Genomic DNA, 18,023 nt, shown 5'->3' with positions numbered 1-18,023 from the left:
ACAGCCCCGTCCAGATCTTGGAGTTATCCGAATCGTCGCAACAGAGGACTCAATTGAGGTATTGTACCAAGAAGAGATCCCCTGGGTTCATTCCATGATGATGTGGTTCTGCTCTGCCTTCCGCGCGCCAATCCCGGGGGCTATCTCCCTCTCGTATGGTACACCAACAGACAGCAACGTTTTTGAACTAAATCCTTTAGAGCCGGTACCTATGACGTCTAGCATTTATAAATGTTGTTCCGCGTTATTTGGTTCCGCGGTCATTGCTGCGAGTCCGGACGCTGACACTACGGGAGATATTCTGTTGGGTATGGATATTAGTGTCGTCAAAGAGTTTATCAGAAATGAATACATCCTGGGCTCGCCCTCAGGTCTGGCTGTTGGTGGAAGGCTTGTGTTTTTTCTTGAGGGGAAGCCTTGCCAGGGGCATGTCATTGAGTGTCAGATATCTGTGCCAGAATGCGTACAGATTACAAGGGTAGGCTTGAAGTACTGTCCGGTGTGTTTGGATGGGTGAGTGTGGTAAGGAGTATCCGGTTATATGAGAGGTACCAAATTGTTCATGATAGGAGGGTTGAGAAGGGCATCAGACAATTGGTTTTTCCCTGTTTCGAGACTCAAAAAGAGGGGTGAGTAATCAAATAAGACTAAGGAAGCCAAGCAATTGAATCGTAAATGAAAGAAAAACAAAAAAGAAAGACCAATCAAGTTCTAAGCGCCACTGGCGCTGCTGGGAATCGAACCCAGGTCTGCTCGGGATTAAACCACAACGAGCTGTACTGACCACTATACTACAGCACCTTGATTTGGTGATTGCCGGGTCTATTTTTGGAATCAAGAGTGCACTTCACATAGGGCGTTCCTCAGACCCTCTCCGACCTTTCATCTCTCGTCAAGAAAGTGCTGTTGAAGATGTATTGACATTGTCAACTGAGTAAAATGCCCTGAGCCGTAAAAGATATCATATACTAGAATATTTATTGTAGAAGAAACTCGATTAGAGCTCAATCTACACCGTTTCGACTTATCATTGACACCTGATATTGGGTCGTTGTACCTTCTATGGAGATATATATTTCGCAGCCCGCCTTACTGTTTTCAACATGTTGTGAAACCAACGCAGTTGGAATACAAGCATATTATATATAGATCCTATTCTCCCTCAATCATGAAGAACACTGTGAGCCACGAATCAGTTAAAATGCGTTTGTGTTTTACACTTCTTCCCCCAAGCCCTTCGTAGCAAGAAATTAGGACTACGTACACGGACATGGTTCGGTATTATAGCTCTGACGGCCTTGCTGCGAGACTGCCCAGAGAAACCGATTTGAAAAGATATCTACGCCGGCAGACTTTGAGCCAGATGATTGCACCTCCCTCATTGGGACAAAGTCACAGATGAGACCAGAAAAGATAGAATGTATTAAGCTATGAGACAATTACCGTGGCTATAGACATAAATGATACACCCATTAGAAAATACAGCTGATGTATTGTAATACTGTAACGAAATACAACTTAGTACCGTATTGGCATTACGATACCCTGACACCAACACGATAGCCCTACATACGGGGAGCAATTGAAATTTGGAACGCCCTAATATGGTATAGCGTATCCGCGGACAACCGCCTACCGATATAGGCTGTTTCTGCCGGTATAAGATTGCAAATCACAGGTTATTGGTGCTGATTCAGGCGGTAACAGCGACGCACGGGCCACTGTTGGGAGGTGTTCCAAATTTCAAATACCACACACTGTAGTTTAACTCAATCTTATCTAGTGGTATACTTGATCGTAACAAGGCGTACTGAAAATACGATATGCCACGAAGAGGAGGAAGCAAGGACCAAGCTCCATCATAGCTGCAACCTCCTGTCATGCTGCGAGAATGAAGCATGCGGACCAATAGTTGCAGAAGGTTCATATGAAAGTGCTTTTTTCCCCCCCCCCCATTGCATACGAAGAATCCATAGTCTGTCGGCACTGCCGATTCGGCAGGCTTCCGACGGGGGCTCCCACAGTTGGGGATTATTCATTAGTCCTAATTGAGCTGGGCGTGCATCACGAAAAATATCTTTTCAAGATAATACTACCGGCACGTTGGTGCATGGACTTTGGCGGCGCCCAGTATCAAGTTGTGAGGTTTTTGTGATCCTCAGGGAATAACACCTGCAAGGTAATTAGGGCAGTGACTGGGCACGAGAACCGGTAGCACGTAGCGTGGGCGACAGAAATGTAGCACCCGCTGGAATATTGACTTTGAAGAATAGCTTGTGCGTTGGATTGATAAAATGGCGCAATTGAATTCGTTGCGAAGCTCAGACAGCGGCTATGTAGGAATTCTTGTATACATACATCCCAAGGCGCTCACAGGGGTACTGGACATGGTGACATCTTTTCTTGCGCGACGAGGTTCAGATGAAGAAAGCCCTAGGGTATTGAAGAATATTCGCTCCGTATAGGGAAAGAAGTATAGACAGAAATTCGAGTATGGAATATTGCCGGCCGATAAAACTGACGAGCGCACGTTGAGAGGTTGAACTCATTGTCACATCAAAATAATATATATACACCGAATAAAATCACCTAGACCGACGCGAAGTTCTAACTATAATCGAACCCAATGTCCCAGCAGATACTAGTATTATAATCCACCGATGGTCCCAGACAAACTCCTGTAGACGATTCTGGACAAAGAATGTTCGATGTATCCTATGGCGGCGAATAGCAATCAGCTGGGAGAAGGTCGACCAGAAGGAACCGATAAATGACTCTGTCCGGACCATAACAGCCGCTTCGACGATAGGCCAGTATGTGGCCGAACGCCATTGTGTCTCGTTAGAAGGATGAGCGTCTTGGATAGCGGCTGTGCATGCTGCTGTCATTTCCATGAAATAAGCTCGGTGGCCAAGGCGGCGGACAAGATCAACTATGGCTGGATGTTCCTTGTCGTCGGTCGCGATGATGACGGGCTGCGTATCGCTTTTTTGGACACGTAGAACGTTGTTGTACAAATATGATCCCGTCCAATCACATTTGGAAAAGATATGCTTAAGGACAGGGACCTGGCCGCGGTAGCAAGCATCGTGTTGACCAAAAGATAAATCGGACGGCCACATCCGCAAATGCATCGCTATAGCGTGGGGAACGAGGTCAGGGAGGACACTGTCGACGCACTGCTGTAGTGGGCGGGTAAGCTGAAAGCGACGGGCTGCAGAGCGCCATCGATTCGGTGTCCAGGGGAGGACAAAGCCTTCGAGAACAAACCGAACGGCGCTCCACTGCCAGTAGGATTCAGTACGCGCTTTGGCTTCGATGATTTGGCTTGGCCCTTCCACGATATTGGTATAGTAGTCCACACGTTTAGTGGCAGCGGCTTTGGCGGCAGGGTCTGACCACCGTTGTAGGTCTGTCTCATAGCCCAATGATTGAAGACCATGCTCGTCGAAAACGTCAGTGACGGGAATCACCGTTGCCTCTTGTACTCCGCGTATGGCCGGACAGGTGATGCCTGGGGAAAGAAGCTTGCGGGAGGGAAGGGGGTTATGGACGGCCGCGGCGAGGTGTAGTATGAACTGGTTGTTGAAGTATGCGAAGTCTGGTGTTTCCCACTGTGTCAATGGAATGGCGGGTTAGATCAGAAACCTTGCTGAATTTTCGGGAGCATATGGCTCGCATACTGTGAAGTACTTCAGGTTGTGAACCTTACTTGCAGGACGTCCAGATAGGAGCGAGCGTAAATGAAAAATCTGAAGAACGAAAAAGGCGGCGACAAGGGCTAGACAAATCTTTCTTCTTCTGTTTGCCAGATACATCACGAATAGCTTTCAAATGATAGAAGATAGTAACTTGTAAGCATCACGATATCAGATCACATTAATCTTACGAAACCTGACTTCTGCATCACCCCTATATCTGATGCGACTTCATCGAAGACCTACCCGGAGCACCATAGGGCTGTGTGGAAGCCCTTGTGCAATCATACTTCGCTACAGGACCCCTCAATGCCCGACTGGCTGACCACTACTCGCTGGGTTCCTACGCTAGTCGTAGAGGCAGTGTTACGCTGTCCGATATGTTCCACATAAATGGCTATTGCAGATACCAGGACCGGACATAGTACGACTGGGCAATAACTTCCGGAATTTACTCCCACTATAATAACTCCCAGCTACGGAGATCATAAGACATACTTTTTAGCATCGCCATAACGATGATGGGAGAAAATGCCCATGAAGCATCAGTGTACGTCCAGTGGCCTGTGGAAACAGATGTCGGTAAGCGTCCGTCTTGACTTGCCGGGCAAATCCTTCCATGCTTCGATGTAACCTACCAGCATGCGCCTTCTCGTATTTTATTCGTGCAGTGCTCAGTTTGTGGATTCCCATTCTTTACTATGGTTCTGGACTTCATAGAACTGAGACATATCCACATAGAACCTCTGTCACGCCTGATACTCACGGCCTTCCATCAAACGATGGTCAGCAGTTAGAAAAGTGCGAGCAGCATGATAACACACGGCCTTTGGCGAAGACTAAAGCCTGCCTAATTGCACGGAAGTATTCTGTGTAGCATAAACATCCCTCGTGCCCATGTTGATATATCCTTTACTATACGATATCTCATGCTTAGAGGGCCATCCCCTATTGTGGCTATGTCTACTACCAAACCAAGGTAGGTGGTTTCCCTTCATTTTGCACAAGTAGCGAGGGGTTTTAGTTTCAATGGACCCTTGCCCAGATGGACCACCAGGCGGATAGCGTGTTCCACTCGAACCCTGGACTTTCGTGTTGCAGCACGTCGCTTCCCCCTGCTTTTTTACAAGGCTTTTTTTCAAACAAAGGAATTCTGCACGGAGCTATTGGGTGCATAGGATGTATAGGAAATGGGAACCGTAACATTCGGGCCTAGAACCAAAAAGCGTACTGTATGCAGGATTTTGCCTTATATGTACGTAACATGACCATTCTTGCGTGTCATGCACAGCACACCGTAGGAGCTTTTATGACTGGTGGAGACTGGCGGAATCCCAGTGCCCCAGTAGAAACTTGCAAACCCCGTCTATCAGGAAATAGGAGCAACCTTCCTAGTCACGGAACAACACGCTTGGTGGTTGTTCCTTTTTCTTCGTATCAGGGTTCCCCTATTCTTCTAACCCTCTACTATCTTATATCCCAAAAACGTTAATTCGGGTGGTCTGTACATTCCAATCTATTCACCATACCCGCATTATGATACTTTTCCAGCTTTTTGCGCGATTTCTTTCGTTGTGGTTGGTGTTGTTTTGCACACCGACCGCAGCCATCCCACTAGATGTCAATGATAGCGGTGAGTGACCTTGCACCTAGTATACCCCTATCACTCAATTATCCCGCTCATACAGAAGAGATAGAATCCTTGAAAGATGCAGCGAGCACCGCAGCCCGCGGAATGCTGAAATATTATCATGGCAACGAACCTGGCCAAACCCCGGGAACTCTGGACGGAACGTGGTGGGAAGCGGGCGCAATGTTTATGACACTGGTGCAATACTGGCGTGTTAGCGGTGATTCCTCCTACAATGACCTTACAACACAAGGACTTCAATGGCAGTCTGGTGATGACCATGACTATCTTCCTGCCAATAGCTCTGCTTACCTGGTTCGTGGTTCTTCCGTCCCTCAATCCCCTGGATAAACTGATCGAACGCTAACGATCTCATGTCGATATAACAGGGTAACGATGACCAGATGTTCTGGGGTCTCGCTGCTATGACCTGTGCGGAGAGTAGATATCCTGATGTCTCCGATGGACCATCGTGGCTGTCCCTTGTGCAAGGTGTCTTCAACAACCAAATCCCGCGTTGGGAAATGCAGACCTGCCACGGTGGTCTGCGGTGGCAGATACACTCATGGCTGCCCGGCTATGACCTCAAGAACACGATTTCAAATGGCGGATTGTTTCAGATAGCTGCCCGTTTGGCTCGGTACACAGGGGACCAAAAGTATGCAGACTGGGCAACAAAGATCTGGGACTGGATCGCTAGTAGCCCACTGCTGGACACAAAGACATGGAATGTGGCCGATACAACATCTGTGACTAATGACTGTACGACCAACGGGAACGAGCAGTGGACATACAACTACGGAACGTTGCTCAGTGGGGCGGCCTATATGTACAACCTGGTAAGTGGTTCCTGCTTCAAGATAAGATGAGATAAGAGCCACCCTAATCCAAGGTCGCAGACAAACGGAGACCAGAAATGGCTCGACGCTGTCGACGGACTACTCAACGCCTCCCTCCGACTTTTCTTCCCCCCGATGTACAACAACGGTACGGTCTTGTCCGAGGTATCATGCGAGACAATTGAGACTTGTGACAGGAATCAGATGTGTTTCAAAGGGTTCCTGTCCATATGGATGGCCTACACAGCCACGCTAGTTCCCTCCACCGCGGAGCGGATTATCCCCCGACTTCAAGGGTCGGCGGAAGCCGCAGCGAGGCAGTGTTCCGGAGGTGAGGATGGGACCGCATGTGGGGTCCGATGGTACGAGGATAAGTGGGATGGGAAAAACGGTCTGGAGACCCAGATGAGTTCCCTGAGCATTTTTACGGCAAATCTTATGCTTCAGTCGGATGAGCAGCCTGTAACTTCCACAACTGGAGGTGAGAGCAAGAGTGACCCTGATGCAGGGACTGGAGGCAAGTCGAGGAAGCCTGAAGAGCCACGCAAGATTAAAGCCGGGGATCGAGCGGGCGCTTGGATTATGACTTTAGTGGTGGGGGTTGCATGGATTGTTATCATAGTGTGGTTGGTTTGGGAGAAGTGACCTTTCTTACTGGGATTATGTACACATACACTTCTTGATTACACGATATACTAGGCTTGGACTTACACAGACCATAGAAAAACATAATGCATATGCAGAGTATGTAATCAAGAAACCATGAAAATACTACTGATCCTAGCGAGCCTTGAGGCGAGATGTTCCATCATCGCCTTTCAGGACTAATAATCAGGTAAACATCCACGCCCCCTGAATATAATACGAAATAAACTAATAGCATAATGAGTCAGCAAAAATCTCAACTCCTGTCAAGAACGACCGTTCCTGGCCGAAAGGATCAACTAGAGGGTCAGACATCTGCAAAGCGTTCATGAATTTTGTGTCCATGAACAGGTGTGATGGAGAGTATCGTAAGGCGATTGACTGAAAGTGTGGCCAGTGCGCTCACAGGGAAAGAAAGAAAAAGATCTGCTAACGGACATCCGCGCAGATTCCGCCTTATGAGCAGAATATGTCTGCCTGGCGAGGCTTATTTTCTTGAAGCCAAGAAATTTTGTGGATCCTCCACCTTCGAAGACGAGTATAGCTCGTGCTTGGCAGGGCACCAAAACCCCACAGAAGGGCAGTGCTATAGAAGAACAAACATCAGTTATGGTGTGTTTTACGGAGCGTTCGTGTTTCAGGTACGAAAACGTTCGATATCATGAAGGTTTAGCATCGTGCCTGATCAGTGATATGGGCCCGGCTGCCACAGATAGAAGTCCCTGTAAAGGAACTGCTTTGTGTTTCAATTGTACTGTTAGCTGGGTTGATTTATGCTGCCCTGGGGCGTAGATTTCTTAATGCTTGGTAGGTCAAGATAATAGATGTTGGATCGTGTTGCCGTTATCTGGAGCAGCCTTGGCATGAAACCACCGAATTTCAGCGATAGGTGCAACAGAGCTTACCAAAGTCATGTAATACTATCTCAATATCCTATTTGGCTCAAGAATTGCCAGTGGAGAAGACCCATTCACAGTCTAGCGAGATCTGTACTGTTATGGTTTGGAGAAAACATCGAAATCTCAGGATCCTGTTCATCGTGGGAAGGATAATGATCGGTTTACTAGCCCTTACTTGCAAGTTCAAAACCGCGAAGTATACTAGTAGCCCATTCTAGAACGAGTTACGCTTCTAGTCAGAACTTAAAGAACAAAAAGTCAGTTTCCATGTTGGCACAGCCCCGTTTATTTTTGAGATAACGGCTCCGTGTTAAAGGAACTAAAACTCATATGAAATTAGTCATCCGAATCGAGCAAGTTCCACTCTGTTACTACAATAGGATGCCATTTCCCGAGTGGCGAGAGGCCTGGCCTGATGGTTTCAGAACAGTGGATCCACTTGTGCCATGGCAGAGGAGTTCGAGGGTTATCCGGCGTTAAGTCCCTGATCGATAACGAGTCGAACCTAATCTATTACCTTTCGCTGAATGGCATGCCGACATGACTACCCGAGACTCAGCTCAATACAGGTACGCAGGAGCTGAATCTGAAGGATTGTGATACTACTTTGTCAATCCCGCAGACGATCTGCTACATCGATGAGAGTATTTACAAAACATAGCTCCTGGAGTAACCCCAAAAAGCCAAACTGAGTACGCAGGTCCCGATAGATAGACTAGCCTAGGAGGAGCAATGGGTGAAGGCCCCGGATTAGTGGCTAAGGGTGTCACCTAGGTACATTTAAACGTATTCAACACTTTTCAGATGTGTGTTAAGGCTTTTCAAAAAGAGTGTTTCTCCTATTTATGCGTTTGAGAGTTATCGGCTTTTCCGACATAAATACTGCCTCAGCCGCGGGGCGCCTAAATAGGTAGACGTTAGATGCTTGGGCTCTAACAGTTGGATAAAACTTTTGACTGATTCACTAATACTATTCGCCGAATACTGTGATATTTGCAAGGGAATTAGCGCCCCTGCTCGTAAAAGCATCACAGACAATTTCGTATTATACTAGTGTATAACATTTACCTCTTTGCGCGGAAGAGGTATACAGGCAATGGATATGTAGCCCAGAATATGCGTATCAAAATATCAATTGCTCCTTCTTAGTGTTGTGCAGATGTGCATTGCTGGACGCAAATCGTACCGGAAATTTAGTCAGGCGATAGAAATACACATTAAATAACATTTTACACTGTCTGATACCATTATGCAGAAAGGGGAAAGAAAACTGCTGTGTTTCACTATACAGTGGCTGAGTATAATTGACTCTTATCATGCATGCCCTAGCCCCTGCGGAAAATCGAACACTGAATCCGGATCTGCAACGGCCTTCAGCGACTTCAAATGTTCTAAATTTACGCCATAGTACGCCTGTCCAAAATCATCAAGGTAGGGATCAATATAGTTCTGATAGGCGTGCCACTGGCCACTAGGTTTAGCTTGTTTGATACTGTCTGCAACGTTGGTAACTTTCTTGAGTCCTTGATCACGGCCATCTGTGTTGTTGAAGCCAGGAAACTTATAGGAGAAGATTTGGACAAGAAATAAACTATCCCGATGGATGAACGATGTATCGCCGGACGTCGGTGGAATGTTCGTTCTTGAGCCTGGTCCATTCAGATCGAAAGAGACATGATTCTCTGTATCTTTGACCAGTTTTGCGTTCTGAATAGCGTCGATGATGTGTTCTACACCATGGGATGTATAATTGGGGGCGCCATCGTCCACCAGAGACTGAGCATAATATGGCTGCGGAGTACTGGGCTCATCCAACGAGCCCATGAGGTCTGTGAGAGCGTCTATCCAGTCATCAAACTCTTTGATGTAGGACGTAGAATTGACTGGCCTCACTCCGCGGTCTGCAAGTTTGCCCAACAATCTATCGAGTACTGGTACAAATGCGGCGCGCTCTCCCAAATACTGTCCAGTAAAAGAGCAAACGTTCGTGGCATCGGCACCAGATATAATGACCTCTCCACCAAGCTCGACCGGAAGACCATCAGGATCGTCGGTAGAGATAGAGCCTAGCTCCTGGACTGCCAATAGCACTTGTGCGCAGTCTGATTTGGACGAGAAACTGATTCCATAGTTCATAACTGCAGTCGGGGCTGCCTCCATAGCATACGTAAACGATGTTACAACGCCAAAATTGTTAGCTCCAGCTCCTCTTAATGCCCACCACAACTCCGCATCCATCCCCACTGAGCTAGAGTTCAGCAGCTTGATATTCCCGCCAATATCAACAAGTTCTAGCGACACGACTAATTGCATAGTTAACATGCTGTCCTCTGTACGTATATGGTTTACCAGCATTTCCTAGCACACTTACTATGATCAAGAAGCCACCCCCATTTACGCGATGTAAACCCCCAACCACCACCTAACGCATGCCCTGCAATTCCGACACCGGGGCAGGTACCGTGTGGAAGGGCATATCCTTTCCGACCCATTGCAACCGCCAATGGACCCAAAGTTTGACCAAATTGCACCGTAACTTCCTTCTTGTCGTCGTCGAAACTCATCCCTTTCATCTGACTGGAATCAACGACTACCTCACCGGAGAAACCGTACGCAGCATAGCTGTGACCGCCTCCCCGAGTACTGAGCTTGACATCCCCTTTCTCAGCAGCTACACAGCGTACGCTAGCAGCTACCTCCTCCGATGACGTGGGTACCACAATAACCTTTGGATGGGGCTGATAATTCGCATTCTGCGGGCGTGATAATGCATCATAGTTCATGTCGCTAGGATACATCACGGCCACTCCGGTACTGTTTAAGCATTGTTGCAGTGAGACCGGGAGAGCCATAGTGTCCCTGAATGCAATCGCACAGGCGGGCGAGAAACTGAGTGCGCATGTCAGCGCCAAAGCTAGTTGTTTCTTCGACATCCCTCTTAAGCCTTAATGGCTCAAGCGCAAAACTGCTCTGTACAATACAGCCAGAAGCTTATGGTGTCTTCGATCTAAATTGCTCCGTTGGCCACGCTGTACACCACAATCGCAGCCTCTGCGGGTCGTTATTAATTGTGCCTTGCGCCAAAGAGAGTAAAAACCTCGATCGAACTCTTACAATCTCAGGATCCGCAGTTTCAGCCGTGACAGTCGTGGTTGCCGAAAATTCAGGGGCTATATGCAAGGGGCGCATACCAAGGTCGCCCCTTAAGAATGCAATGTGATCCATCATCCATCATCAATCATGACGAGCCGGTGTCCACATACAGAGAAAGGAAAACACGTACGAATGGTCAGCAGAAATGTTGGAAATTTTGGTAGTCAAAAATGCATGATCAAGTGATATCAGAGGTATATGGTGCACCAGCGTGACTTTGATCGACTAATCTCAACGAAACCTCTTGAATGCCCTTGGTTATTCGTGCCCTCAGATGATCCCTTTTTAGTAACCGATATCTTGAATTATGGTGTCATACTGGTAGTTCTCTGTATAAGATTCCACTTTTTATGGAATGAAATCAGAAGTATAATTGATTCTCACCGTACCATAGTCTAACAACTTCCAATGAGGGTGTGGGACTAGAGGTGCATAGCCGGTAAGCCAACCACAAAGGTCAGATTCGCCCATCACCACACCAGTATGCACTAGAATTGGCCCTTCAGGCACACAGGGCACTCGATCCCTGAACAAAGTGGTCAGTCGTACATACTACCAGTCTCTCTCGCAGTCTTGAACTGGTATGGCAGGGCATTGCTTGACCGAGCAAGCGTCTTCCTAATCCCAGAACCCTACTTAAGAAGAGGGAACCTAAACTATTTAAGAACAAATGTAAGCAGAAAGAAACGAGCCACAAAGCAGTCCTATAATATTGTAATCTACTATTAAGCAGATAATATATACTTTCTTTTCTTCCCACATCCGTATCCCCACTTAGTTGACAGGCTATCTACCCTGTATAGTAGATAGTTCTCTGCATCATCTCAAGGGAAATCCAATGACAGGACGATCGCGCGTGGCAGCACCGCAACCCTAACCCCACGCCGATCGGCTGGACCTTATGCCACCTCTCACCCAAGGGGTAGCATTAATCGCTCAAATTAATCGGGTTTGTTAGACAAACCGGTCGGTATACGGTATGAGACGATGAAAAGTAACCTTAAGAATCTCACCTCCACGAATTTTCAATATTGAAACTTAGCGGGAACGGCAGTCTATTCAGACATGGAAACCGAATCTTTTGGGGGGCTTTGAGCCAAAAGCGTAGTAGGAGACCAATTGTAAACGATATTTCTTCTTTCTTCGGAGAGTAGATGCTGAAGAGCAATCTCATGCTCCATAACTGCCTCCGACGGACAAGACTGGCGAACTCCCTGGAGGATCTCACGGAGTGCCAGGAGATATGTATTGGTGCATAAGTTCATCAAATTGTTCTGGAACTGCTGTCTTTCAAACTCGATGAGGAGGAAGCCAAGCTGCTTCACTCGCTTGAAGAGATTAGGTACCCAGCTTAAATTCTGTAAGTTCGACTGTTATCATTCACATGGCAGTGAGTCCTGGATACCTACCTGTAATTAAGGCCTACTCGATCGAACAATGCATTCACTCCTGCCTCGAATTGCTTGGCCTTTTCACCCACAACCACCTGGTGGGTCAGGTCTACCTCTTCCCATTGAATAAACCCACCGGGCTCTGGGATTGAGGAATGTTAGAGGGTGTCTAGGTTAAAAAGTCAGATAAGTCGTAACTCACTCAACAGCTCCCTGACATGATGGATGATGACGCCCGAATCACGGTTTCGGAAGTTACTCGTCCACATACGAAGATGTACCACATCATACTGACCAACAAGAGAGGCTGGTGGATCGACAAAAGAATCCATGATATCGAATCTGAGGTTAGGCGGGCACTGCTCCTTCAGAGGAAATTGCTCATCGGAGATGTTGAATCCATCCAGCTGAGTTGTCGCTGGGAGATATTTTGCTCCTTCGAAGAGCCAGACTCTAGATCACGTCAGAAGTGGGTATTCTTGGGATACAAGCATACGTACCCTGTTCCGGTTCCAAGCTCGGCAATCTTCATGTTATCAGTGACGGGAATACGAGGGTGGAGTATGTAGTCTGTGTGAAGCCTCCAGAGTAAATGTTGGGCGTCCAAACTAGTTCATGTTAGCCTCCAACAGAGCTATTTGATCTTCAATTTAGAGAATAAGGCCATGAACAGACCGGACTGAGTGGAATATGTTTCGACCTAATGGGTAGTTGTCTGTTTCAGCCATGCTGTATATGCATAAGTGTTCGACTTCTCAAGAGGTAACAGGCTAGGGTTATATAGTAGTTGAAAGAACTCCATACTACGTCACCTATGCCTTGCATATGCATCTGTCATAATATAAAACATTATCAGCAGCATCCTCTAGTACGTAAAATATAGTTATAGGCACTAAGAATAAGCCAGATAGCACTCGGCAATAACATTTGACTTTCGGTCTCGGCATATCAAGGGAAATCCGGTAGAAGAATAACGTCATATGCGTCAACCTTGATGTTGATATAACCTGGCACATTCCACTGAAATTTGTACTGAGTTGTGGTTCGGTGCCGACATTTATGCCAAAAAGCAGGGATGAACCGGTTTTGGTTAATATGATCATATATGCATTCCCCTCCGATAGTAGTCATCCTTGGGAATTAAACCTGCAAGGTATTCATTCCTATATTCAAGAATAAAAGCCCGTAATTAAAAGAGCGAGATCCAACATCAAGAAAGCGAAACCATTCAAACTCACCATTCTTTACCGGAATACCTGAAACGAAGCCGTCGAAGGCTGAACCCAAAATCCAAAATTGGAATGTAAACCATCTCGTACACGCGTTCTGCGATGACTCCTTCTAATCCTACCGTTGGTTTCGGAAAGTAAGCAACCTTAGTGATATAAGGACGGGATCCTTCTTTGCACCGTTTGACGTAAGGTAAAACTCTCATAATCCGGTAATGGTATATGTCACAGTTGGAATTCTCGAGATCGAATCACCCAGACCTTCCTGCCAGAGGCCATGCTTGTTATGATCCTACAAGTGCTATAGTCCGTAAAGGGTACATAAACCCTGCTATCTCTCACCGTGGAACGCTCCCTAGACCATTTTCTAAGAAATACCGGATGATTTATACTTTAGGCCCGAGTATTCTGCCTTCATTAGAAGATGGCTGTTCTTCCAACCTCCATATATTTGCGCCCTGGTCCCCCAGACGCCCTACAAAGAGTTGCAACTGTTTTGTCCAAGCTCAAATCCGATGACTACTACGCATACGAGCGCACAGGTGTTTGGTATTTGGGTATCGGAAACCGCTCGTCAGTGACAATTGACCCCGAAGGACGGAAAGCAACCTTTTCTACGAACGGAAAGGATGAAGTGCGATCCATCGATGGTGGAGTGACCGATGTTGTGCGAGAATACACCTCCGCAAATGAGGACTGTGGAACCAGAATCTATGGCTACATAGGGTTTAGCTATGCCCTATTGCTACGGGGCATTCCTCACACTGCTGGGGAATGGCCAATGCTGAGTCTTATGGTTCCACGTACTGAGGTGGTCTTTTATCCAGATAGAATCACGCTGACTGGAGTCGACAAGGGAGAGACGGTGGAACTCTCTGCGTTGGTCGATGATACCACTTGCATAGAACCATCACCAGGACATCCCATTGACACGAATACCAGAGCAAGTGAATACGTGGAACAAGTCGAGGCTGCGTTGGCAGATATAAGAGCAGAGAAATATACGAAGGTCATCCCTTCTCGTGCTGTGAGCCTTCCTTGGAGAGTGGACATGCCTGGAACCCTGCTATGTGGACGACAACATAACAACCCCGCCCGCTCATTTTGTCTGCGTCATGGCAACAACCAGGCTATTGGATTCAGCCCGGAGCTTGTAATGTCCCTGCGAGATGGTAAGGTGACGACGGAGCCGCTCGCTGGAACTCGATCGCAGGAGGAGGGAGGGGATAAATCCAAAAAGCTCAAGGAGGCATTGGTTAGTGACCCGAAGGAAATAGTTGAACATGTGTTGTCGGTGAAAGAGGCAATAAATGAACTGGACAGGCTGTGCTCTCCTGGCACTGTAGTTGTGGACGACTTAATGACTGTCCGGCCTCGGGGGAGTGTGCAGCACCTGGGCTCGACCGTATCAGGTGCTCTGCTGCCTGGAAAGGATGCATGGGATGCATTTAATATCCTATTCCCTTCGATTACTGCTACTGGAATCCCAAAGCAAGCTGCACTGGAAGGTATTGGGCGTCTTGAGAAGCACCCCCGGGAGCTTTATTCAGGTGCAATTTTGCTGATAGAGGATCCTGAAACCTGGGATGTCGCACTTGTCCTTCGAACAGTTTTCCAGGGACGGGAAAAGCAAAGGATTCAAGCTGGAGCAGGCATCGTTGCGCAGTCATCGCCTGGGCGAGAATTGACTGAAACCTCTGAAAAGCTGGCCAGTATTGCGCCATATGTTATTGCCGAACGGAATCAGAAGGACTGAATTGTCATATAAGGAGTTTGAACTAGTTCAGTTTGAGGAAGCTACAGAATACTACCCTGTCTACCATTTCATAATTACAAAGGGTTCATGGTCTCACAGAAGTATCTATAAGCATCATCATGCGCACTTCCATCATGAACAAAGATCGACATCTAACGTCCGTCCAGTCTTCGAGCTTTGCACAGCGATCTCGACAAGCCGAATAACGGCAGCAGATTCTTCAGGACTTACAGACACCTCGCCCTCGCCAGCCAAAGCCTCTGCAAGCTTACTATAAAATTCGGTATAAAGCGGTGGATCCACAGTAGGAACGGCCTCTGTCTTGAACGCGCCATTAGGTTGAACTGAGGTCAGTGTTCCTGAGTATCATTAGCTGCCATTTCTTCAATGTGTGACGACGCTGTATTATGTCGGGCCATTTGAAAGAAGTGCATTACTTACCATATCGCTCACTCGGCTCGATTCTATAGCTATCGTCTCTAGGACGTATGCCCGATTTCAGCTGTTCTTCTTGCATATCGAAGTAGAACTGGGATAAGCCTAGGAGTAGCTCTTGTTCGTAAATTATGAGTGCACTATCACTAACCTTCTTGAACGTTCCTTTAGTCCCCCTAACCTAAAATCGGAGCTGCTTTTCTTGCGGACTTATGCCAGCTGCTTTAGCCGTAGCCATGAATTCATCGTAGTGCATTAGCACAGTAAACGAATCATCGCTGCCATCGATTCCCTCTCTTTGGTTGCCGAGGAACGCGGTGATCCGCTTGGCAGGCCGAATAACTGTGTTGTTTGGTCGATGAGATGGGCACCCAAATCATAGATGGCCCCGCCACCAGGTATCGATTCAGTTCTCCATCTGGATCCTGGAATGTCAGGTACATGGCGCTCGAATCGTGTCTCATAATCTACTATTCTGCCGAGGGAGCCATCTTTGATGAGCTTAGAAAGTGTGAGGTAGTCCGCATCCCATCGTCGGCCTATTTATATTTAAACTCCTATTAGGTCTTTCCCACAAAGCGACCACCTCTGTGGAGGAGATGGGTTAGTAGGAGTAGCATACTCTGATACACAGTGAGCAATCGGCTCTGTTTCTTGGCGAGATCTATGAGTTTCTGGGCTTCTTGGTACGTTGGCGTGAATGGCTTTTCGACCACGACTGATTGGTTCCACATGTTATTTCGAGAACAGTTCACTGGTAACTGTTCAACTTACCATGCTTTCCCGCATTCAGAGCCAGCTTCGCCAGCTCGAGATGAGAGTCTGGGGCTGTAGTCACCACCACGATGTCAACAGCAGGATCTTTGACCATTTAACTCCGTGCTGCGGAAGCTTTTGATCCCATGAAAACCTAATTCTGCATTATTATCCGGTTTTGGTGTCCGTTGGACAACAGCATAGAGCTTGAGACTTTTGACTGCACTGATAAATGGAATTTGATAGATTTTAGCACTAAGGCCGTAGCCGATGACTCCGACGTTGAAGATTTTGGACGCCATTATATTGGACCTGACTGGAGTAAGTTGATGAGGAGTATATTGTTCCTAGTGGAATAGTTCAGTGATGCGCTTTATACATGCTGATTTACCGGGAAATGTATTTGCCAGCAGCTGACTGCTATGACTCTAAGGAATAGCTCTTCCAAAAATGTAGCTATCGTGGCTTTTAATAGACCTATCTAGATCCATCCCCGGTAACTCCACATTTCCGCCGCACTGCACAAGTGGGACAATGCCGAATGAGTGCTTAAGCGTGATGACGGAAAAGGCTTTAGGTAGTGGGGACATTGTAACCATTGATATGAGGAAGCGATATTGAAAACGTGCAACAGACTGCTAGATAGTCGAGATCCAAGCTCCGGTCCCTTTTTTTAGGGTCCGGTCATTTGAGCCCTACGCCCGGTAATTATTTTTAGATACCGGCCATGGTCTCATGAGCTTTAAAGCTGATGGTCAATCCTTAGTAGATAAGAAGTAGAGTTCTAAGTACTTGAAGTACGGAGTACACCTTTATTAGAAATGCTCTATATTTGTGATCAAGAGTGTCTAGTTTGAGTCATGGGTAAGATGCTCTTCCTATAATGACGCACAGTACTGATTCCAAGTGGTGTAAGTTAAAGCACCATTATGTTGTGGTTTCACTAATCCTCAACCGGTTTTAATAATAATTACTAATAAACCGTTCTCAGATACTTCTCCTAACAATATGATATGTGAGTGTCCCTATAGGACCTACGATCTAGAAGCAAATTGTCCCGAAGTGTGACTAGAGTAGATGTGTTGGCCGACAATGACGCCGGCGCTGTCAGTTCATGAGATCGTTCATGTGTTTACTGGGAGACTTTCTATAGGATCAGCTGGCTGTTATTTTCTACTGCTTCTTCAAGATGCCGGCCGGGCAAACTACCATGGGACATGTCAATCGTGTTGCCGCTCGGCCAAAATACCTTAGGCATTTGATCGTGCCTCCAACCGAACAATCTGGCCAGCCGGACACATGTAAGTAGCCAGTGTATCTTAGAGTTGGAGGGTAATATTATGAGCGTAATTCTGTACATATCGGTTTGTAAGATGTAAATGTGAAATGATGCCCGCACAAGCCTTGTAACTCAATGCCGCACTACTCTACTACTCAACTGACAGTGGTTGACATCCTACTGAGTTCCCGGCTCTCGTTACTCAATGCTGTTTGTCGACTGGTATTTGACGTTCTATGAGTATGTAGAACTATCATCGCTATGGACCAGTACTTCTGAAAGCCGAACTTATTGATAATGGCTATTCGAAAGC

At 46.9% G+C, this 18,023-nt stretch overlaps 6 protein-coding genes and 1 non-coding gene across 7 annotated transcripts; 2 read left to right on the top strand and 5 right to left on the bottom strand.

Annotated features, from left to right (window-relative positions):
- Positions 1–722: 722 nt before the first annotated feature.
- AO090026t00002 lies at positions 723–801 on the bottom strand. Its single transcript has one exon. It is a non-coding gene; the product is annotated as a tRNA-His (tRNA).
- Positions 802–2,433: 1,632 nt separating this feature from the next.
- AO090026000113 (uncharacterized protein) lies at positions 2,434–3,818 on the bottom strand (the record flags this gene model as incomplete). Its single annotated transcript, XM_023236214.1, has 3 exons — positions 2,434–2,517; positions 2,613–3,578; positions 3,684–3,818. 3 exons carry the CDS (start codon positions 3,816–3,818, stop codon positions 2,434–2,436), a joined length of 1,185 nt encoding a protein of 394 aa, XP_023090901.1.
- A 1,498-nt stretch (positions 3,819–5,316) lies between these two features.
- Positions 5,317–6,812, top strand: AO090026000114 (glycoside hydrolase family 76 protein; the record flags this gene model as incomplete). The annotated part of the gene is made up of 3 exons (XM_023236213.1): positions 5,317–5,643; positions 5,718–6,167; positions 6,204–6,812. The coding sequence occupies 3 exons, from the start codon at positions 5,317–5,319 to the stop codon at positions 6,810–6,812; spliced, it is 1,386 nt and encodes a 461-aa protein (XP_023090902.1).
- Positions 6,813–9,025: 2,213 nt separating this feature from the next.
- On the bottom strand, positions 9,026–10,644 carry AO090026000115 (uncharacterized protein; the record flags this gene model as incomplete). The annotated part of the gene is made up of 2 exons (XM_001821559.1): positions 9,026–10,014; positions 10,083–10,644. The coding sequence occupies 2 exons, from the start codon at positions 10,642–10,644 to the stop codon at positions 9,026–9,028; spliced, it is 1,551 nt and encodes a 516-aa protein (XP_001821611.1).
- A 1,793-nt stretch (positions 10,645–12,437) lies between these two features.
- AO090026000116 (uncharacterized protein) lies at positions 12,438–12,787 on the bottom strand (the record flags this gene model as incomplete). The annotated part of the gene is made up of 2 exons (XM_001821560.3): positions 12,438–12,708; positions 12,756–12,787. The coding sequence occupies 2 exons, from the start codon at positions 12,785–12,787 to the stop codon at positions 12,438–12,440; spliced, it is 303 nt and encodes a 100-aa protein (XP_001821612.3).
- A 1,121-nt stretch (positions 12,788–13,908) lies between these two features.
- Positions 13,909–15,240, top strand: AO090026000117 (putative salicylate synthetase; the record flags this gene model as incomplete). The annotated part of the gene is made up of 1 exon (XM_023236211.1): positions 13,909–15,240. The coding sequence occupies one exon, from the start codon at positions 13,909–13,911 to the stop codon at positions 15,238–15,240; it is 1,332 nt and encodes a 443-aa protein (XP_023090903.1).
- Positions 15,241–15,673: 433 nt separating this feature from the next.
- On the bottom strand, positions 15,674–16,733 carry AO090026000118 (Gfo/Idh/MocA family protein; the record flags this gene model as incomplete). The annotated part of the gene is made up of 6 exons (XM_023236210.1): positions 15,674–15,840; positions 15,886–16,017; positions 16,047–16,214; positions 16,298–16,429; positions 16,450–16,497; positions 16,544–16,733. The coding sequence occupies 6 exons, from the start codon at positions 16,731–16,733 to the stop codon at positions 15,674–15,676; spliced, it is 837 nt and encodes a 278-aa protein (XP_023090904.1).
- Positions 16,734–18,023: the final 1,290 nt, after the last annotated feature.

Source organism: Aspergillus oryzae, chromosome 3 (assembly GCF_000184455.2).
Source record: "Aspergillus oryzae RIB40 DNA, chromosome 3".
Taxonomy (NCBI): domain Eukaryota; kingdom Fungi; phylum Ascomycota; class Eurotiomycetes; order Eurotiales; family Aspergillaceae; genus Aspergillus; species Aspergillus oryzae.
This window is presented reverse-complemented; position numbering and strand designations above follow the sequence as displayed.